Here is a 20,616-nt window from a genome sequence, read left to right on the forward strand (position 1 = left end):
TGAGGACGGCGACGACCACCAACGAACGTCCACGGGGCCCACCACCAGGATCGACAAACGGCCACGAGGGCCCGCCAGCACCACCATCGACGGACGGAGACGAGCGCCCACCAACATCCACGCGCGCCCAGCACCACCATCGAGGAACGCCGATGATGGCCCACCACGATCTCTGACGATTGGGTACCAGGACCCACCACCACAATTGACAAGCTTCTATGTACGGCCCACGCCCACGATCGACGGATGGCCACGAGGGCCCACGATCGACGGACGACGACGAGCGCCCACTAATGTCCACGGGGCCACGGGGGCTCATCACCACCCTCGACAAACGGACACGGGTGCCCACGACCACGATTGGCAAACCCAATCGCACCATCGACAATTCCCCAGCCTGCCCCCATCCTCCACCCCCACTCTCTTCCTCGCATACCCCATATCACCAGAAAAACCTCGTGATGCCGACATAACATGACCCAACGCCCCCCTCTACGAACCAACACCGACGTGTTGAGCTTAACGCCAGCGTGCACAACCAGCCCCGACGTACGAACACAACCCGAACACGAGCCCAAAACAATCGATTAGCAAGGGGTCGTTATTGAAGGGGAGACGTGGTGCTCCTACGTTGATACTTCCTACTTCTATATACTATTACCTTCCCATGTAAAGTGTTTCTCGTAGATAAGGAATACATATTATATTGCCATTTACCTGGGTACAGAAGGACTTGGACAGGGGGACTTGTAATAAAAAAAAAGAAACTGAAGTTGGCCAGATGAGCAGGCACACGATGACATAGATTCGACACATTCAGATGTGTCGAACACATGTAAAATCGACACATTAGAAAGGAGGAACACATCAATGTGTCGGCAATTTACCCTATGTGTCGCGTTATGACCCTATGTGTCGCTGTCCCGATTTGGGGAGTGTGTTACTTTTCGTATACACTGGGTTATCAGGATCGTTGATTTGCTAGTGCCCCCTCATGATGCTTTTTTCACGAACGGCACAGCAATCGGAAATAGCTAACAGAAGCCCTTCGCAATCGCCGCCTCGCCAATTTCCCAACCTTCCCGTTCCAAGAGGTCCGTACGAGTCTTATGAAGATATGCCCTCCCGGGGCAGTCCTGAGCGGGAGGGTATTACATTCACTCGACCTGCCGGTTCGCGGCCTTATCATCGAGTCCGTCCCCCTGCCTATGATGCTACGCTCCAAGTCGCAAGTCCGTCTCAGGCTTGGGCCTATGCTGGTCCTGTGGCGCCTAACTACTATGTTAACACACCATCAGGATTTAATAACGCTCCACCACAACCTGTTCAAGGATCGGCGTACAGCCATGCGCAAGGACCGGCGGGTTACGCTCAATCTCCGGCACAATTTGTCCAAGGATCAGGACACCCAGCACAATACTGTGGTCCACCTCTGCCAGAATACTTCAATGATCAAGGACTAACGCCACATTGGAATTACGGAGGCCAGTAATTCTGACGAGTTGAATAATACCTCGCTGTCATTGCTTCTGTCCTGTTGTCTCATGAGTCATGACCTGACCTCTCGTCTGCAACTACCCCGCCGGAATGATTTCAAAGTCTCTCGTCTTCTCTGTATCTTGAATTTCTTTTTGTAACTGCTCTTCCTGTCCTCGTCGTCTTGATTACGCCCCACTCACGTTTTTATCCGATTCGCCTCTGTTTTGTATCCCATCCGATTCCCGAATGTCCACAACATCCGTATTGCATTAGGTCTTTGTTTCTGTGTTACCCCAATGTTATCATTTACATGATATCTGTATCCTTGTCTATATTTTTGAGCGCAAAAGTCGTCTGTCATCAACGGAAGTTCTTGAGGTAAGTTATCAGCCGGCGCCGTTGAAGGTTGACCATGGTTAATGCAACTGACAATGCGTGCATGCAAAAGAGGCAAGCGAGACGATGATGCTCACCTTTTGCTAGATAACGCATGGCAAGAGGTATCCCTCGTTGAATTTTCAGAGCTATACATGAAGCGTTGGAGTACGCTGCAGCTCGGAAATGCGCCAACCACTAAAAGCTGTCCCAAGCGCCAGAGCACCCGACAAACTGTATATGCGCCCATTTGGCGCCCATACAGGTGATGGAAATAAATCATTGGCACCTGTAAAAATTAGCGCGCCATTGCGCAAGGATACAGCAACTAAATATTAAATGGGATGGGCAATAATGTCAGGGAGCGGCATTCAAGAGACAGGAAACATACTTCAAAGACCGGTGGTGTGAAGCGATAGCCCAGCCTGAGACCTTACTTCAAATCATCAAGAGTTTCGTGTGCCTGTCATACCTGCACCGTAGCGGCCGTAGAGCATTCCGATTAGGCCTGGGGAGGCGGACGAAAGAACGAAGGAAAAATAAGGAGCAGAAGATGGTGGTGATGATGGTCAGGAAGAAAAGACGTTATATTGAAGAGAGCACCGGCAATAGATTGCCGTAGCATACCGGGTTAGTTAGTGAAGCTTTGACGTTTTGAAGACGTTCATGATACATGGTACACTTAAGAACATGGTTTATTATTGGCAGACTTCCAGACCCGCTTCAAGAGTAGTCGGCGAAATAACTAGCCCTTTGGATAGCGGCGCTCGCGGCTCAAGCGGATTCTGCCTGAACACCCTTTGACGTCAAAGATTCTTGGCGCTTCAAGTTGAACAAAAGCCACATCAAGTCAATATAGATATACGATTATGGCTGTCGAAACGCCCTAAATTACCTTCATGATATGGTATAAATCGGATAAATACTCACAGTACAACACGACTGAAAGGAGAGGAAAAGCCTGTCAACATTCTGCTGGCACGATGAGGATTTTACAGACACTCACATCCCTCTTCACCAGCTGAGTTTCTCATCATGTAACCGTTGAATGTCCCTTCGATCAGAATTAAAAACTAAGTTGAACGTTGTGCGACGGCTTACCCTTCCTGAAATCGACCATCTTAATCTCGACGCCGTCCGAGGTCAAATTTTCGCCCTTGACAACCCTTAACCAAGTGGGATGATCTTGAGGGGATTCTGAGAAAATAGACGTAAATTGTACAATGTATACGACCAGTGTGGGACCCACCAAAAGATGAAATAGCTTTGAACCTAAACAAGAAACGAGTTAGTATTTTTGGTGGCTCCATCGGTTCTGCATCATCCGCTGTGTACCCCGGATACTGGACAGTCGGTACTTCTGGTGACTCGGGAATCAGGGAACTTGAATCGCGAATAATGAAGGCCATCGGTTCATCCACGGTGTATCCTGGATACCGATCGCTGAGTATAGATATATCATCGCTATCGTTCATGGGCTCGTCACTGCTTATATTCTCGAACAGCTGCAATGACTTGCTGTTGTTATTGATGCCTTCTGCTCTAACAAGCCGGCGTGTCAATGAGGCAGCGTTGAAAGGGGGCGCGATGGACAGTGCAAGGATGCGCCCTAAAGCTGTATCTTCTTCGTCAAAGCATGCTTTCGAAGGAGTCTCGCCGTCTTGATTATAGAAACGATAGTGGACTGCAACAAAGGGTAATAAGTGCCTAGAAAGCACGGGACGGCAACAGAAGACACTTCACTGTACTGCGAATTGGCCGGATTCTCGAGGGTCACCGAAGGTTGCGGAAAGCCACTGGACGTCCGTCTCTCGGCACTAATGACGAGTAAAAACATGGGCTCTTTCTCGTACGAACCCGGTCCGGAATAGCTCATGATAGCAATGCGAGCGCCATCATTCAGGGCGGTTGGGCTTGTAAGCGATGAGTATATGTTCACTCCCGAAAATCCTTCAATCTTGCATATGTAATTCTTAAGAGACGCGGCGGTATGGGGAGGTGTGACGGCTTTGGATAAGATACGGCCGAGGAAATGGTCGTTGAGGTAGGCGGGGCTTCTTGATTCAATTGCGCCATCTGCTTGATAGAGACGATAGTAAACTATATAAACATGGTTGAGGGCAGGTAACGTCATGGAGTTAATCCCTTTGACGTACGATAACGAGGTCTGAAGGTGTTGGGCACCTCGGAACCTGCCTACAACCCTCGAGTGATGAGACTGAAACGCTGGCTTGAATCGACAATGTGCTCACTCCTCCTTTACCATCCTTTGCAGGCGCTTCCACTGGTGTCCGAGTCTGTAGCCCCCCAAGTTGTTAGACTGCTGCGCTATATTGGACCACACTTACTTCGTCTACTGGAGACGTTGCAACTGGAGTAGTCGCAGGGGTTGCAGGCGTGGATGGTGCAGCACCCATGGTTCGACCTTCCCTGAAGACTGCCCGTCGTCACGAAGAGGAAGGAACAGGAAGTGAGGCGGGCGTCTATCAAGCATGATTGTGGTCTGGTGAACACAGAAGCGCGTTGTGTGGGAAAACGTCTACAATTATGTAAATATGAGAATCTTCTCTCGTCAGATAAGAAGAAAATTTCCTCACGTAGAATCTGTCGAAAATTTCCCTTTCTACTCGAGTAAAATGTGACTGGACGGGGTTTTCTAGAGAAGACATAGGAATATGTTTTCTCAATGTCTTCCCTCCTGAAGTCCGCGAAATTTCTCTACCCATTCTGGCGTGCATGTCGTCGTGTGCGCCAAATAAGGCTAAGTACAACAAGATGATTGCGTGGGTTTTGTCGGATTATATAAGCTTACCGGCATTTGATCAACGTTGAATTGCCCAATTGCTGAACACGGCTAATTCTCCCCCCTCGTGTAATAGGTAAGTCAGTTCTCTGGTACCCATACAGAATCTGTAAAGGAGAAGGTTGCTATTGTGAACAAACAAAAAATTGAGAGATTTTTCCTAAAAACACTAATTTTATGAAAGTTCCGGTCCATCCAATGTTGAGGCTAGCTGCGTAGCCGTCAATAAAATGGATCCGCGAGTCCCGCGGGGGTTAGGCTCGCTTCGCACAACTAGTTTGTTGCACTCAAGTTTTTTAGACCTTTGAATAATACGACTGTGACGACAGTTCCCACTGCGGAGGCCTGGGTCGAGGTGGCCAAAGTCGCGTTAACGAGGATTAACGCGACTCTGTCCCAACTTTGAAAATGAATGCTAGGGGGGAAACAACTAAAAAAAAACATATAATAAGACATCCAAGATGTGCAAATGACTCTGATGCAAACGTTTAAACAGTCTAGCTCTTCTTATGTCATTTCAGAAGATTGTTGAAAATGCCACCTAAGTTTGAGGGTTGATTTAACATGCAATACATAAGACAATGTGCATTTTTTTTTGTGATAGGTGCGTAAAGGTATACTTCATGAACATACTTGCCAAGTTTCATCTGAATAGTTCCAGAAATGCATGAGATATCCATAAAACACTCTTTTTCCCCGCCAAAAGTTTCGACCTTTGCGAATGGAAAATTTGTACTTGTTTGTCCGGACTTTCAGCGCTTTAGTGAAGGAATGCTCGCTTCGCTCGCAAAAATCATGTAAAGGGAGTACACATTTTGTGAAGCTTAAGACCTGATCCAGCATTGGTTGTGGGTGGTCTCTGGGCGCCATATACGTACCGCCATCCAGCGCCATCCTCGATTTCACAGCACCAGTGAGATGGTGCTTCCACAAAGAGCAGCATTTTCACTCAAAAAAGCAGCTAGCGTAATTTTTTGTTTTGTTTTGTGTTGCACAAGCACCTGGAACTTGTCTATGGTCAATCAAACTACAATGATCGGTTACCATTAATCCCATTTACCTCATTTCAGAGATATCCGACTTCCCCCCGCTTTCCGTTGGAAGTCGAGGATTATAGGTACAAAATCAAGGAGGTCCGGCCAGAAAGTTGAAGAGATCTGGATCTGAGTATCTTCACAACACTAACGACACTATCGCCAGGTATTCTGATTGATTGAGGAAAAAGTCGAGCGTACCTGACACAGTATGAAATCACTCAGCCGTTTGACCCCGCTCGTTCTTACGAGGATGTCGAGTGGGGGACTGCAGCCTAATGATGTCATTAGTTAAGCGTCGATGTCCTCTTCGGTGATTTGCCTGAGTGAGTTAAATACGCGATGAGTAGGGAGAAACAGTAGGGGTGAAAGAGAGATGAACACACGGGTTTGAAGGGTCAGCGTTTCGGACACACGATTCAACGGCGGTTGTTATTTCGTCGCGTGATGTATATGACATGCAGAGATTGAGGATAGCGCTGTGTATTATGGTTCAGGTTGGTGGAGTGGAGCGAGGGTGAGATGTACCGTGTATTACGTCGAGTTATATATTCCGCCTTTTGAACTGCGAGTTGGACTTTCTCTGGCAGGAGACTCGTTCTACCCAAAACATTGAGTCTGACACCGTATTCATCAAGAATGTCCCTGTTAGGTGGCCGGAAGGCTGTGAAGCGCCGAAATGAAGGAAGGCAGAATGAGGAACGCACCCATGTTCACAAAGCTCCAGCAGCTTTTCTTCCGCTAGCTGCATTAACGCCTCCACTTCATCTTCGGAGCGTTTGAAGTTTTCAATTGAAAACACGTACGCGCTGACGCACTGAACATTCCAACCCAGACAAACCTCCAACATCTGTTCTCTTCTCGTCAGTCGTGGTTCCCCAAAAAGAAAAGCAGGGAAAACTCACCCGCCGTAAAGCAACATACCCGTCCGCATGCCCCTCTTGTACCTGCTTCTGCTGCCTTCTAGCGTATCTGCGGTTTCCATCCATAACGAAAGCGACATGTCTGGGCACCGGGCCCGCTGCGAGGACTCTGAGGAAGAATCGCTCGGCTTGGTTGGCAATTGAGTCGCGCAGCCAGGCGAGGCCACGTAGGATAGCGGTCATGGAGATATAGTCGTCGTGAGAAGCTTTTGCTTCATTCGGCAAGGGCAACGCTACCATGATCCGGTGCGCCTACAACTTGCCTACAACCCAAAACAATCGGGGTCCGAAGTGTTCAGTGTCGTTCCTGTCCTTTGTTCTCAACTCCCATCAACATTTCTCCATCATGGCTCCCATCCCGGAAGAAATGATTATCGCTGCAAGGGATTCAGTGTTGGAAATGGTGAATGACACGTATGTAGTCACATTTCTTTAGTGAAAGATATTCAGCTATCAACGTCAACCCACATCCAGGCGGCATCAGACAGAGATCGAAATTGCCTGGAGAAGACTCCACCCTATGCAGCAAAAAATCATGATGAAGAAGATTGTAAATAGGCTGACTCCGGAACTATTCGCTGTCCCCACAGAAAGCTTGATTGAGTCGCAAATTCTTTCGTCCTGGATGATTGATATGGTGAGTACTCAATTTCAGCCGTGACTCTTGCTTCAAGACCCACGGTTTGTTGTAGATGCAGGTGATGAGGGCTATTAAGAAATCAGGATCTGGCTCGCTAAGAAAGGCGGTATTGACGTCAGCGACCTGCAACAGCGTGCAGTCAGAAGCCGATGAGATGTCGAAAGCCACTACGTAGTAACTCCGGTAGAGAAGAAATACATGTCAATGACTAGTTGCTGTGTTTTTCGATCGATAGATGGTCAGCCTCAGGCTAGGTGCTCGTGCGTTTGTGGGGGGACCTGATAGGGGAATGCCTCATGGGGATTCGGCAAATCGGTGAATGCTGTTGTGATATGATTTTCTGGGTACGACTCTGGATATGTCTTGTTCGAGAAATGATTAAATTTTGAATTGATTTTGAACCCTTCAGAATTTAATGGGCTAACATGCCATCTGTGTGCGAAGCACAGGCACTGGAACACGGGAGAGCGAGTCAAAGAGAAATGTTCTTGTTTTGAGGAAAATGACGGATGACTGTGCTTTTTAGCACCATACCGCGCTGCAGGTCATTCAAAGCAAATTCGAAGTACGAGTACCTAATTTACAAAGGATTTCAGACGAGGTCCAATTTTTTTTCCACGAGTTGCCGAAGCAACATATCCGCATGTCCCTCTTGTACGGTTATACCTGCTTCGGCTGCCTTCTTGCGTATCCGCGGTTGCTATCCATAACGAAAGCGGTTTTTGCTTGACTGCTTCCGCCCATCCTCGGCAAGGGCACCAGCAACCATGATCCAGGGTCCCGCAGTAGCATTTGCAGTACTAAGTTGCCGGAATGCTCTAAGATATTCTCTGGTCGACACGTTCGAGCGCGCGTTGAAAAAGTTTGGCTTATTGAAAGGGTTCGTCGTGACGCGTGACGTAGGGAAATAACAAGAATCTGAAGGAAATTCAGAAAAGAGGTGCGTCGTGAAAAATGAAGATAAACAGGATGCCACGAATGGAACAATCTGCACTTCCACAACGTCTCTAAATGCAACAAGAATAATGCTAAAGTTTGTGTGCTGTGTGCCAAGGTCAAGTTAGCGCGACTTCAAATGTGAATCTCTCTGCATCAGTAGAATCACAAAATCGCTTTCAGCCGCTTTCACCGCTTTTGAAAGCGGTGAAAGCGTGAAAGTGGTTCCGCTTTAGGAAGCCAAGTCCATATTCTTTCAAAAGTGGTTTTAGCTTTCAAAAGTGGCGAAAGCAGGCGAATGGTTTTGGAAGTGGCCGTGAAAGAGGTTGAAAAAGAGACTCATAAAAGTGCGCACAAAAAGACAATAAAATTTTGAAACACTGATAAAAACACTAGCCATTCACTACTAGTCTAGATCTACTACCTGCCGGTGCTTATTGATCCTCCAACAAATCCTCGTCATCATCCGCCAGCTCAAAATCTGATTCGCTGTCAGAAGCCTGACTATGTACCTTTCACTCGTACTCAATAATATAGTAATGTTTGCGTAACAGCTATTCAGCCGTGCGCGCCGTGACCCTTGCGTGACCCGAACAAGCCCTATGAAGTTTTAATGTGCTGTGTAGACAGTGTATACGAAAAGTAACACACTCCCCAAATCGGGATTTGAGGCTCGAGTTGGAGAGCGAGCTTGCGAGCTTGAAACAACTCAAGCAGGGGCTTTGTAAGCGCAATGCGGAGATGTCCGATTTATCACGTTCCGTGATGTTGACAGCCTTCTGAGGTCTGTGCGCTGCGAGGATAAAGTACCTCGCGAAGCAATAAAAATTCCTGTCTTCTTCGCTTTCATTCCCATTTCCCCCGCGAATTCTAACCTTCGCGGAATTTTTCCGATTTCATTTTAATCCATTGAAACTCAAAATGACTGATCTTGACACTTCACGTCCCCCTGCTGGTGCCACTAACAAAGAAGTCCCTTCTGACATGTCCAGCGTCGTAATCGACCCAGTCACTACCGACAACTCCACCGCCGAAACTCGTGTTACATCAGAGGAAGACCTCAATCGCTCAAAAACTCCTCCCTCTGGGCCAGCTGCCCCCAAGATGACACAGATATATGCGGCTCTACAAGCTATTTCACCTGCTTCACAAAAACTCGTCCGTGACACACTCACTAACACATTGAAAGACAATCCCCTTCCTGATGTCATCTCGGCTCCCAAACTTCTTTTTTCTGTCACTAACGAGACCACCTCGACGTCCTCTTCTTCCAATACAGGCTACGGCATTCACCCTTTTATTATCTCTCTTGCCGAGAACGGTTCTCATATCCCTCTATCACTTTTCACCACTTCCGCAACAAACACTTTACATACAAGCGAGGCTTCTATCCCGCAGAAAACGGTTATCAATAGGCTCACTAGTTTGAAGCGGCACATCATCGACATCAAGTTCTTCCAGGGTGAAGACTCCATGGACATCGGGGATTGGCACGAAGCATGGACTCGATATCACCGCTTCGTCGAGACCCATGGCGACAAGGATTCGGCCATTCGGTGGAAGAAGCACCATGAATTTTTAGCTGAACAGGACAACCTCAAACGCAACTTTCCCGCCATTCTCAAATTCGACATTGAAATTCGTACGAAATATAATCTAACACCAAGCCCTCACGACGAGGATTCTTACAGGCGCCGCTTCGAAGCCATTAAGCTTGAGGTGCTACACGGCTACAGGCGGAAATTCTGGCAGCGAGGTCTGTCTCGGATGCCGAATCGGTTCACAACGTCGCTTCGTCTTCTTCCTCTTGGAAAGGCAAGTCGCGTTATACGCCTTATCATCATCGCAACGCAGAGTCTTCGTCTCGTCAGTCTGGAAGTCGTACCGAGAATGTCGCCACAAACTCTAGCAACAGTTCTTTTCGGTCCTCTGGCGCTTCCACCCCCATCTGCCTTATCTGTCAACGAGATCATCGTTTCGCGACATGCCAAGAGTCGATCACGCAGGTTGGTAAACAGACGACTGCGAAATATGATAACCGAAAGCTCGTGCGTCGAAGCGACGGAGCTATCATTTGTATCGCCTTCAATCTCAACAGGCTCTCTATCTGCTCCAAGTCCCACTCGGATCATCACATCTGCTCTTTCTGTGGTGCTTCCGATCATGGAGCCTGTTCTCGCAAATGCATCTGAACCAGACTCTACAGCTTTATCATCTCATCTTTCCGCTCATTTGCTCTCCCTACCGCTTTATCATCTGCTTGATCATCTTACATTCTGTCCAGACCTGATAATCAATGATCGCTTGCCATACTCTGATAACCTTCGTCTCGAATCATCTCCTCACGACTCTGACTCTGATTACTCAAAAATCATAACCCCTTATAGCACGGACGCTTTTCACACTTACTTATCTAAAGCACAAATTCTCAATTGGTATCCTGAACTTTGCTTCAAATTATCTCACGGCTTTCCACTCAGAAATATTGCCGATCTCAACATGTCTTTTACTCCTGGCAATCTCGCATCTGCTACGCCTCACGATCACATTATCCAAGAATACATTGCTGATGAACTCAAACTTGGACGCCTCTCGGGTCCGTTTACTCAAAAAGAATTAGAAACCAAAATCGGTCTGTTTCGTTCATCACCAATCCAAGTCGTTGTTAAGCCTGGCGAAGCCGGTGGGCCTGACAAATTTCGGTGCTGTCGCAATCTCTCGTATCGGGGAAACTTGGGGTTTTCAGTCAACGATGACATAAACTCGGAGGAGTACCCAACGCGTTGGGGAACGGCATCTGAATGTGCTAAAATTGTAAGTTCTACATCATACCTATCAATTTCTCTATTCTTTTATGTCACTCGCACATACATATCTTCTCTCTCATTTGAGCCTTGTTCGGATGCCCTTCGCGGCGGAGTTCACAACTCTTAGCTGCTTGAAGGACACGAATGACTTAGGGCCAAGTTTCTTTCACGTTTTTTGATCATCTGGTAGTCATGGCTTATACGTCAATCGTGTAGGTCTCTACAGCACCTCCAGGAACACAGGCGTGCACCCTTGATGTAGAAGGGGCGTACCGCACGGTTCCAGTCAGCCCTGCTTCCAAACGTTACTTGATCGTTGAATTCAAGGGTTTGTTTTATATTGATCACAATGTACCATTCGGCCTCGCCTCTGCTTCAGGTTTACAAGGAGAGGTCGCAGATGCGACGGTTGACATCTGGCATAGTCTCCGCGTTGGGCCTGTTATCAAATGGGTTGACGATTTCAATGCTTTTCGTTATGCGAACAAGGCCGGCCTATTTTCTGGAACTTCTGATGGCACTGTCTATCGTTATGACTATGATCTTGATTACATCAAAGCCATGATTGCCCCACTCGGGATTCCATGGCATACAACAAAGGGTTCTCCATTTGGAGATATTTTTTCTTATGTTGGTTTTGAATGGAACCTTGTCGCGAAGACTGTCTATCTCACTAAAATCAAACGTGAAAAGCATCTCGCTAAAGTTCTCTTCGTTTTGCAGGATTCCCCCTTATCACGCCAATTCCTCAAAAAAGACATACAATCTCTGCACGGCTCGCTATCACACATCACCTTCGTCTATTTGCGTGGCAGAGCATATCTCAACAATATCATTTGGTGGCTCACGACCTTCACCAGCGACTTCGCTCCAAGATTTCCTCCTCCTTCCGTTATTTCAGACCTTAAATGGTGGTCAATTCAACTTTCCAAGCCGTCTATCATTCGCTTTCTTGCTCCGCGTCCCCCTACCTCTGATCTCAACATTTGGGTTGATGCCTCAACAGACTGGGGTATCGGTTTGCTAATTAATGACTCATGGGACGCGTGGAGGACCTTTCCATCATGGAAGGCTCCTGGACGAGATATTGGATGGCTCGAAGCGGTAGCTGTTGAGCTCATTGTCACGCTTCTCAACGAGATGCATTTTTCTCACCTTGATGTTCTGATTCGTAGCGACAATGAAGGAGTCATTGGCGCCTTCCGGAAAGGATGGTCAAGGAATCAAGAATCCAACTCGTGCATTCGGCGTGTAAAAGCCACTCTCGAGCAACGTGACCTTTCCATTTCTCTTTTATACGTAGAATCTTCCATTAACTTAGCAGATCCTATATCTCGCGGCATCCTTCCGCCTCTCGAGCATCGAGTAACCATTCCCTATTCTATACCATCCTCAATCTCCAAATACTTTTATCATGCATGATCTTCCTACTCTATCCGACCATCTCAAAAACGTAGATGTACGTTCAGAATTATCACGATTTTCGTCCTCCATGGACATTTGCTCTTCATCTTTATCCCAACCGCAAACACGTATACGGATACCTAGGAAGCCTCGGAAGGGCAATGAGATAGCCCCTTCCATATTCCGTCCTCACGTCGTTGCAGGCGAAAGACTCCTTAAATGGACCTCACCTCATACACAGATTTTTCGGGAGAATATGTTGAAGGCGCTACCCGAGTCACATTTTACACGCCTATTTGAAGTCATGGCTTTTTCCCTCGACCAAGCAACTCGAGACGGCTATGCTTCAGGTCTGCTGCACTTCACGCAGTATTGCGACAGTATAAACATTTCGGAGGTCGACCGTATGCCAGCTTCCGAGTCATTGATTGCCTCATTCATCGCCTTTCACGCCGGGAAGGTAGCGTCGAGTACAATTGACAATTGGCTCGCAGGCCTTCACTTCTGGCATACTATCAATGGTGCTCTGTGGAATGGAGGTGACATCTTGTCCCGTGCAAAGAAAGGAGCACAAAAACTCGTACCTATATCATCCAAACGGGCCAAGCGTCCTCCTGTTACAATAGAACACCTTTATGTGTTGCGTAACGGCCTGGACCTCTCCAATGCGTTCGACGCGGCAGTCTGGGCTATCGCATGTGTCGCCTTCTGGTGTTGCTGTCGTCTCGGAGAGCTCGTTATTCCGAGCAGGAATTTATTTGACCCTATCAAACATGTCGCCCGTTCGACCTCGTTAACCTTTCATATGCTGCCAAACAGCACGGAATACGGTACCTGTCAGATACCATGGACCAAGACAACGCTTCGCGAGGGCGCAACCATATCCATTACGGCCCGTGACGACCCTTCGTGTCCTATCAAAGCTCTGAAACATCATCTTGCATGTAGCAAATCCATACCATCTCACGCACCGTTGTTTTCATTCGAAACAGCTGATGGCGGCTGGTCTCCCATGACCAAAGGCTGGTTTATGGCACGTTGTAACGAGGTATGGATTGCTGCCGGACTGCCTGATATGCCAGGTCATGGCTTTCGCATTGGTGGTGCAACACACCTTCTTCTCATGGGCGTGGCACCCGATTTGGTCGCAGCACAAGGGCGTTGGAAATCAAGGGCGTTTATGGATTATTGGAGAAAAATAGAGTCAATCTTACCTCTGTTTATGTCCAGCGCGGGTTCCGCATCTCGAGTTTCTATCATCGAAGAGTCAATGTCGGCATACAGAAAGAAGTGGAAGTTATAAAATTGCTAATTACCTTGTTCTGTTTATGGACAGGGATCAGGCCGAGATTATCAATCTATTTTTATCTTATTTCTTCCGTACTTGCCTTAAATCAGCTTGCTCTAGTTGGGGTGTCGTGTCTTCGAAGAAACGCGACCGTGGTGAGCTGCGCATGGTGGTATGGTCTTGTTGTCTTCTCAGACCCTTCACATGGGGCTTGGAAACCAGGATCCACACCGGCACGCTCAAAGCTTTCGGAATTCTCGACTCAATTCATTTTTTCAAATATACTTGTTTTCTTATCACACCTGAGATGTCATTTGCATCCGTTGAACAAGTGGATAACTTCCCATAAGGTTTAGAAACCTAGATTATTTTTCTAAACTGACGTGCCGCCGTGCCGTTTGCCAAATGGGTCACAATCTGTCAAAGTTGAACTCCGCTTGTCATCGAACACCCTCTTCTAGATTTTAATCTAGACGAGGCCTCCCCCCCCCTCTTCTAGTTCTAAATCGCTTGCATAAACCCTTTTTTCATTGTCCGACAATCAATCCCTGAGCATCCCGTCCAAATCAAGCAAGGCATCAAGATCTATCAAGATGCACCAACCTATGTAGCTGGTCTCCTGAAGAACTATTCACTACATCTTTCTTGTATTTCTCGAGAAACAATAGGGAGTCAACAGTAGAAGACAGACAAGTCATTTTTCATTTGAACCGGGTTTTGTAGGACAGTTTTTTTCATCATGTTGACGATGTATGCAGCTCTCCTTCAAACCACACACCCAGGCATCCGATTGCACGTAAGTACAGCTTGTCTTCATGTTATTGGTCAGTTCTCCTCACTGAATTCTGTATCAATTGAGGCTGGAGGCGCAGTGGGCACGGAATGAGGTTGAGTAGAGAGATCTTAAATGAGATCCAAGTCACCAAAGAAGAATTGTACAGATTTGTGTTGCTTGGCTTATGGTTTAGAAAAATGACTGAATATATTTTTGAGCTCCGCCCATCAAACATTTAGAGAATAGTCTAGGTTTCTAGACCTTATGGGAAGTTATCCAGTATCAGATTTGAATTGTGCTAATTTCTTGAGATCAGCGCGACGCGTTTTGGATCCAAGTTGGCACATGCATGAGAATTTTCCAAAGCTTTCCCCCAACCCACGAATATTCGGATTTTCAATTGATTCAAGATTTAAAATTGAATTTTCGTGTTATCTCACATCTTAGCATCAGCGCGCTACATACAAAGCCAATTCATCGTGGTGGTAGTCGTAGCAGTGTAACATGAACAAACACCGCTCATCTTTACCTCCAACAGTCTGAAATGAAATCCTGGTGGCTGGCATCTCTCCAAAATGATAAAAACCTGCTTCGAACGCAGTTTCGGTTCTCTATCGTTCCTTGTTCTCCTACCTTGAGTCGGCTTGAATAGTCCCACCCACACTCTTTTATAATTACACTCGCTTTTCTCTAGTATGCCTGGCGTCGACTCTTCCTTGGCGGCTAGCGCGTCCGCGTACCCACACGCATCGGACCAAACTATAGTCGGATACATCCTTATCGCGCTCATCATTTTCGCGGCTATGGCTTTGATCTTTCGGTCCCTCTTCAAACTCGTCAAAGCTGCTCGACGTCTTGACAAGGCTGATCTTAAATCTGCAGCTGCTGTGGCTGCTTCTGAGGGGGAGTTGTCCACGTCGTCTACCTCTGCTGGTGCTGCTGTTGGTAATCATAACGTACGTTCCGCTTGCTTTTCATTTGTTTTTCTACTCAATGTTGGTAGGCCCAGCACCTAACGCACCGCCTGAAATCAGCCATCCCACGGCGGTGGGACGACATCGACGATAAGCTGGACGAATTCGAGCGGCTGACGGTAAAGTACTACGGGAACGCTAAGCGCTATGCTGTGCGTACGTTACAGAACATGGGGGTCATGGAGAAGGCAGAGCACGCGGACGAGGTGTGTATCCTTTCCTTTTCCGTTCCATTGTGTCGTCACCGCCATTGGATCGTATTTAGGAAGGGGGCATCGCATCGCATCCACACTCGAAAGCGAATGCGAAAGCTAAATGGAGGCTGACGGCTGGATATTTCAATAAGACTGCCTCGACCTCGTCTCAACATCAGGACCAGGACCAGCGGCAACAGCCGGAAGACCCAGCAAACACGACCACAGACTCTGATCTGGAGCTCGATGTACGTCTCTTTCATCCCATCCCCCAACCAACTAACTGACACTCCCCTCCCAGCTCGAGGACACATCCATCATCAAACTCCCCTCCCTCGACCTCTCCTCAACTCCAACACTCCCCTACCAACCCCACCCCTCAAAAGAACACCCAACAACACCCACGCACAAAGAAGTCCGCAGGATAACAGCCATCGACATCCTAGAAGCACTAGCCAAAGTCGGGCGTCTCTCCCTCTCCTTATCCTCCTACACCAACAGTACATACACGGAGAAAATGGACTCGCTACTCCCTCGCGTATCGCGCGATTCCAAGGCCTCCTTGGCTTCAACTCTAGAACGCGGGAACACGAGCGCGAAAGGCAACAAGGATTGGAGAAGACTCACTGCGCTTGATTATCTGAGTAAATTCGTCACTAGTGCGGTCCCGACGGATAGGAATAAACCGTTACCGCACCGGCCTATTTCGGTCGTTGGGTCTGTGCATAGCGGTGTGTCTGTGGAGGATGTGGTTATCGGTCCTCCTCCTCCTTTGGCGCTTGCTGTGATTTCGGAGGAGGATCTGGAGGGAGGAGGTGCTTATGAAACTTCCGCTTGTCAAGACGACGACGGGAAGCAAGCTGATTCCGAGACTGAGAAAGACGATGCTTTACCCGTTCCAGTTGCACGTACGCCTTCGACCCATCGTAGGTCCATGACACTCCCTTTACAACAAGCCCTACCACACCTCAACCTCGCATCGGGTCTTCCGTCTTCCTCTTCCCTTTCTTCTTCATCGAAGACTGGAGAAAAACTCATTCTTCAGCTTCAGCTTCAGGCAGAAAAAGACGGACAAGTCGTTTCCGAGTCTGACGAAAACACAACAACCACAGACGACTCAGAGCTTCGCCCAACATCAGACATACCCCACATCACAGCACTCGCAGAACTAGCAGCGTCAATCGTAGGCGAACATCCAGACGCTCCACCCATTTTGGAACGTGTCGCTTCTCTCTCCCTCCCTGCTTCTTCTTCGCTTTCACCTTTACCATATTCCCTTCCTCTGTTCGTTGACACCACCTCCCTTTCCCTCTCCCTCGACCCCACTTCCACTCCACTCCAGAATCAGAATTACAACCACCAAGCAACACCGTCAAAGTTCGCCTGGGCAGGCAACACCCACCGAACCACCTTCGGCCTCATAACGCGCGCCAACGTCCCGCCTACCCCGCCTAGACTGGCTATGTTCATCGGTGTGGGGGATGGGGGCGATGTGGGGTTTAGGTCGAATGCCGGGAGTGTTGTTGGTGTTGGGGGAAAGAAGAGTTTGGGTGCGGATACGGGGATCGTGCTTGTCCAGACGACGAGTTTGGATTTGGGGAGGGGTGCGGGGGTGGGTGTGAGGGGTAGTGCGAGCGGGAATGGGGGTGGGGGTGCGAATTTGAATTTGAATGGGAACGTGGATGCGAATAGGAATTCCAGGGCAAATGTCAATGGGAACGCGAATGGGAGCACGAACTCAAATGCGCCTGCGAGCCCTACCGGAAACCTCCTCCCCCTCACAAACCGTGGATGCGAATAGGAACTCTCAGGCACATGTCAACGGGAACGCGAACGCGAATGGGAGAACGAACTCAAATGCGGCTGCGAGCCCTACCGGAAACCTCCTCCCCCTCGCAAACACAAACGCAAATGCAACTACTAGCCCAGATGCCAATGTAAATTCGGCTGTGACAGGGCCGGAGTTATTGGAGAAAATAAAGGAGGCTGTGAGCGAGAGCCAGAATGAGGGTCATCTTGGGAAGGCAGGTCAGGTTGAGAGCGAGGGCCAGGTTGAGGAGGATCAGCTTAGGAAGGAGGGTCAAGTTGAGCAGCAGGAGGGGCTCCTTGCGAAGGACGGTCCGGCTTTCTTGATGTCGAGACTCAGAAAATCTTCAAAGAAGCCGAGGAAAGCTTTACGAAGCTTGAGTCTGATGCTCGGTCGGTGGTGACCGATCCTCTGGACCGAACTGTGTGGAACGAGGAAGACACCAAGAGATCCATACCATTTAATCGACGGGATGTCGAGACCTTGCGCAAATACTTTGTCTTTCTTCGTTTCCGCAACAGCGCAGCATACCGCCAGATGTGTCACCCTTGAGAAGTCGGGCTACGAGGAGCCCAAAGACGGACAAATCTTCAATGCTTATAGAACCCTCATCGCCCAGCTCCGCAAGCGATTCATTTTGCGTGGATTCATCGACTTTTTGGAGCATTCTTGGGCAGATGGGGTGATACGGTCGCGTTCAGACCAACGGTTGCCTATAGGGTGGTCTGTGGATACTTTTCAAGACGTAATGAACCTGTATTGCTGGCGCTTATGCGAAGCAGAGGTCTGCGTTGGCATTGCTTGCGAGGACCAGGAGTTCATTCTTGCAGATTGCTGTTTCGGTAGTTTGGATGAGGGATTCGACGAGGATCCGTGAGTTAACCATCTTTCTCTCAAAGTGCAGATGAAGATTTGACGTTGTCGTTGTATTCATCAGGGAATGCTGTGATCTCTTTTTCCCCGTCTTCCCGACTCTTGCTCTTTACATTCTCGGCACGGCAAACGAACAGTGTTCATCAACCTCCACCCATCGCCAGACTGGCCGATCAACGATCTGGATAGACGTTGGCTTGGAATCTGCGTCAGACGTCCATCTCCGAAATACCATGATCCTCCAAACTTACCCACACTTCCTCTACTTCTCTTCCCTCCGGACCGTTGCACTTTCCATATCATCGTACGACGAGTTCAGGTGGATCCAAGAGCATCAGGACTATAGCCGATTGAAGTAACGATGTCGACAAAAGTTTTTGCAGGAGACGGTCACCAAGACTTTGGTCGTGAAAGGGTCTGTGATCTTGACTGATCTTACCGATGAAGTTGTGAAGGGAGATGCGGCTGTCGCTCATGGAACGTTCTCTGACGTATGGAAAGGTACTTGGAACGATCCGATTGAGAGACGCCCACGGCCGGTAAGTATCTTTGTGGTGTTATGGTGCAAGATCAGCTCACGACATCGTTCAGGTTGCCATCAAGGTCCTGCGTCAAGTCATGGTACAAAATGTTCGAGAGAAGCTCATCAAGGTATGTAATACTTCTCTTGCTGGAATGTTTGGAGCTGACATGATGGTTCGTTAGCGACTTCAATCGGAGGTTATTGCTTGGCACCGTCTATGTCATCGCAACGTGTCCCAGCTTTTTGGGATAGTACATCTCTCACAGAGCATTGGCATGGTCTCGCCTTGGTGCGAACATGGGACGCTTTGCAACTATCTGGAGCATTTCCCGAGCGTGAATCGATTAAGACTTGTACGCATTCCATGTTATCCACCGAATTTCGTCACCTAACTATTGTTGTAGCTCGCCCAGGTGGCTTCTGCCATTGCCTATCTCCATACATTCAGGCCTACCATTGTCCATGGGGACTTGAAAGGAGTCAGGCCCCTTTGTTCGTCCTTTCCCGCTCCCCGCTGACCCCCAACTCAGGGAAACATTCTGGTCGATGAGCGTGGATATGCGATCATCACCGACTTTGGGCTCTCCAAGGTCATCGAGGAAATGTCCGAGACCATCAGCAAGGGAACATCTTTCTTTGCCGGGTCAACCAGGTGGATGGCGCCAGAGCTTATTATGGCACTGGTGGAAGACGATGGGCAAATTCCTCCCATTACAACGTTTAGTGATGTGTACGCATTTGCTTCGGTGTGCCTTAAGGTATGTCTGGCCTTCTACCTTAACCGATTGCATATGTGACTCATGTGTGCATGCAGGTAGCAACTGGACAGCTTCCCTATCCTCACAGAACAAACGACCATGCTGTAACTGTGGATATCATTCGAGGAGTCAAACCTACCAGGGGAGCATGTTGCCTGGTCCAAGTCAAGAACGTGGATGTCTTTTGGGATACTATACTCTGGATCGCTGTTGGGACTCCATTGATTACCTCCGCCCTAGCATGCGTGAGATGCTCACGCTATTGGATGAAATGGATCCAGAGCGATGATCTGCTCCCCCATCGTCCCTGCTCTACAGTGAGTTGAGTTCCCTTGAACTCCCCCGCTTTGAGCGCTGTATTTGTACTTAACTTATTTGTCTCGTATTCCCAAGTTTTCTTTTACTTTCATTTTTCCCCCATTCTTTTCGCTTTGAGTTCCCATCCGTTTTTCCATCGTTGTACATCGTTGTAAAGCCAGCAAATAAACTGTACTATTGATCCTCGGAATCGGCAAATGCTCGGACCGGAAGCTGACAGAATTTGGAGCATACAGCCGTCACAAACAATGACGTCGTTGCAATGGGAAATGAAAGGATGAAGACCCGTCAACAGCGACAGCGCCTTGACAGACTTGACAGCGCGTTTGAAGGAAGCGGTGGTTCAGAATGCCCCCGTGTGCCTAGTTAGGTTGACATAAGCAACGTCAATTTTTTTCTAAGGAAAACTTGAGGCAAACAGGAACATTTTTTACAAGGTTTTTCTTGCTACGCTTATTCGTTTTCCGTGACATACTGGGGACAACAACTACTGCATAAATTATATGGTATGAGATATCTACATATATCTACAACACACAAGGGTTGGTGTTTGTGCACACCCTAAACCCACCCCGTTGCATCCGCCGCGCGAGCTCATCAGCACGCCGTGCCATGGTCCACATTGACACAAATAAAACTAAGTAGAAGGGGTGGTATCAGATTCAAAACAAGGGGAGGGGAGGGGGGCATACAGAATCACATACA

At 48.2% G+C, this 20,616-nt stretch overlaps 5 protein-coding genes across 5 annotated transcripts; 3 read left to right on the forward strand and 2 right to left on the reverse strand.

Moving 5' to 3' along the window:
- Positions 1-601: 601 nt before the first annotated feature.
- LACBIDRAFT_302332 (uncharacterized protein) lies at positions 602-868 on the reverse strand (the record flags this gene model as incomplete). The annotated part of the gene is made up of 1 exon (XM_001883370.1): positions 602-868. The coding sequence occupies one exon, from the start codon at positions 866-868 to the stop codon at positions 602-604; it is 267 nt and encodes an 88-aa protein (XP_001883405.1).
- Positions 869-902: 34 nt separating this feature from the next.
- On the forward strand, positions 903-1,492 carry LACBIDRAFT_329267 (uncharacterized protein; the record flags this gene model as incomplete). The annotated part of the gene is made up of 2 exons (XM_001883282.1): positions 903-935; positions 1,022-1,492. 2 exons carry the CDS (start codon positions 903-905, stop codon positions 1,490-1,492), a joined length of 504 nt encoding a protein of 167 aa, XP_001883317.1.
- Positions 1,493-2,699: 1,207 nt separating this feature from the next.
- On the reverse strand, positions 2,700-4,325 carry LACBIDRAFT_294754 (uncharacterized protein; the record flags this gene model as incomplete). Its single annotated transcript, XM_001883371.1, has 9 exons — positions 4,203-4,325; positions 4,107-4,151; positions 4,011-4,050; positions 3,598-3,954; positions 3,104-3,538; positions 2,956-3,051; positions 2,861-2,908; positions 2,785-2,796; positions 2,700-2,749 (listed from the first exon to the last, which is right to left on the reverse strand). The coding sequence occupies exons 1-9, from the start codon at positions 4,269-4,271 to the stop codon at positions 2,700-2,702; spliced, it is 1,152 nt and encodes a 383-aa protein (XP_001883406.1). The 5' UTR covers positions 4,272-4,325.
- A 2,594-nt stretch (positions 4,326-6,919) lies between these two features.
- On the forward strand, positions 6,920-7,479 carry LACBIDRAFT_294755 (uncharacterized protein). The gene is made up of 4 exons (XM_001883283.1): positions 6,920-7,028; positions 7,089-7,209; positions 7,306-7,427; positions 7,456-7,479. Exons 1-3 carry the CDS (start codon positions 6,961-6,963, stop codon positions 7,327-7,329), a joined length of 213 nt encoding a protein of 70 aa, XP_001883318.1. The 5' UTR covers positions 6,920-6,960; the 3' UTR covers positions 7,330-7,427; positions 7,456-7,479.
- Positions 7,480-15,159: 7,680 nt separating this feature from the next.
- Positions 15,160-20,028, forward strand: LACBIDRAFT_329272 (uncharacterized protein; the record flags this gene model as incomplete). Its single annotated transcript, XM_001883284.1, has 13 exons — positions 15,160-15,420; positions 15,468-15,557; positions 15,606-15,644; positions 15,704-15,880; positions 15,934-17,284; positions 17,334-17,831; positions 17,961-18,312; positions 18,377-18,527; positions 18,696-18,851; positions 18,904-18,963; positions 19,366-19,593; positions 19,650-19,910; positions 19,987-20,028. 13 exons carry the CDS (start codon positions 15,160-15,162, stop codon positions 20,026-20,028), a joined length of 3,666 nt encoding a protein of 1,221 aa, XP_001883319.1.
- Between the last annotated feature and the right edge of the window lie 588 nt (positions 20,029-20,616).

Source organism: Laccaria bicolor, genomic scaffold (assembly GCF_000143565.1).
Source record: "Laccaria bicolor S238N-H82 LACBIscaffold_20 genomic scaffold, whole genome shotgun sequence".
Classification (NCBI taxonomy): domain Eukaryota; kingdom Fungi; phylum Basidiomycota; class Agaricomycetes; order Agaricales; family Hydnangiaceae; genus Laccaria; species Laccaria bicolor.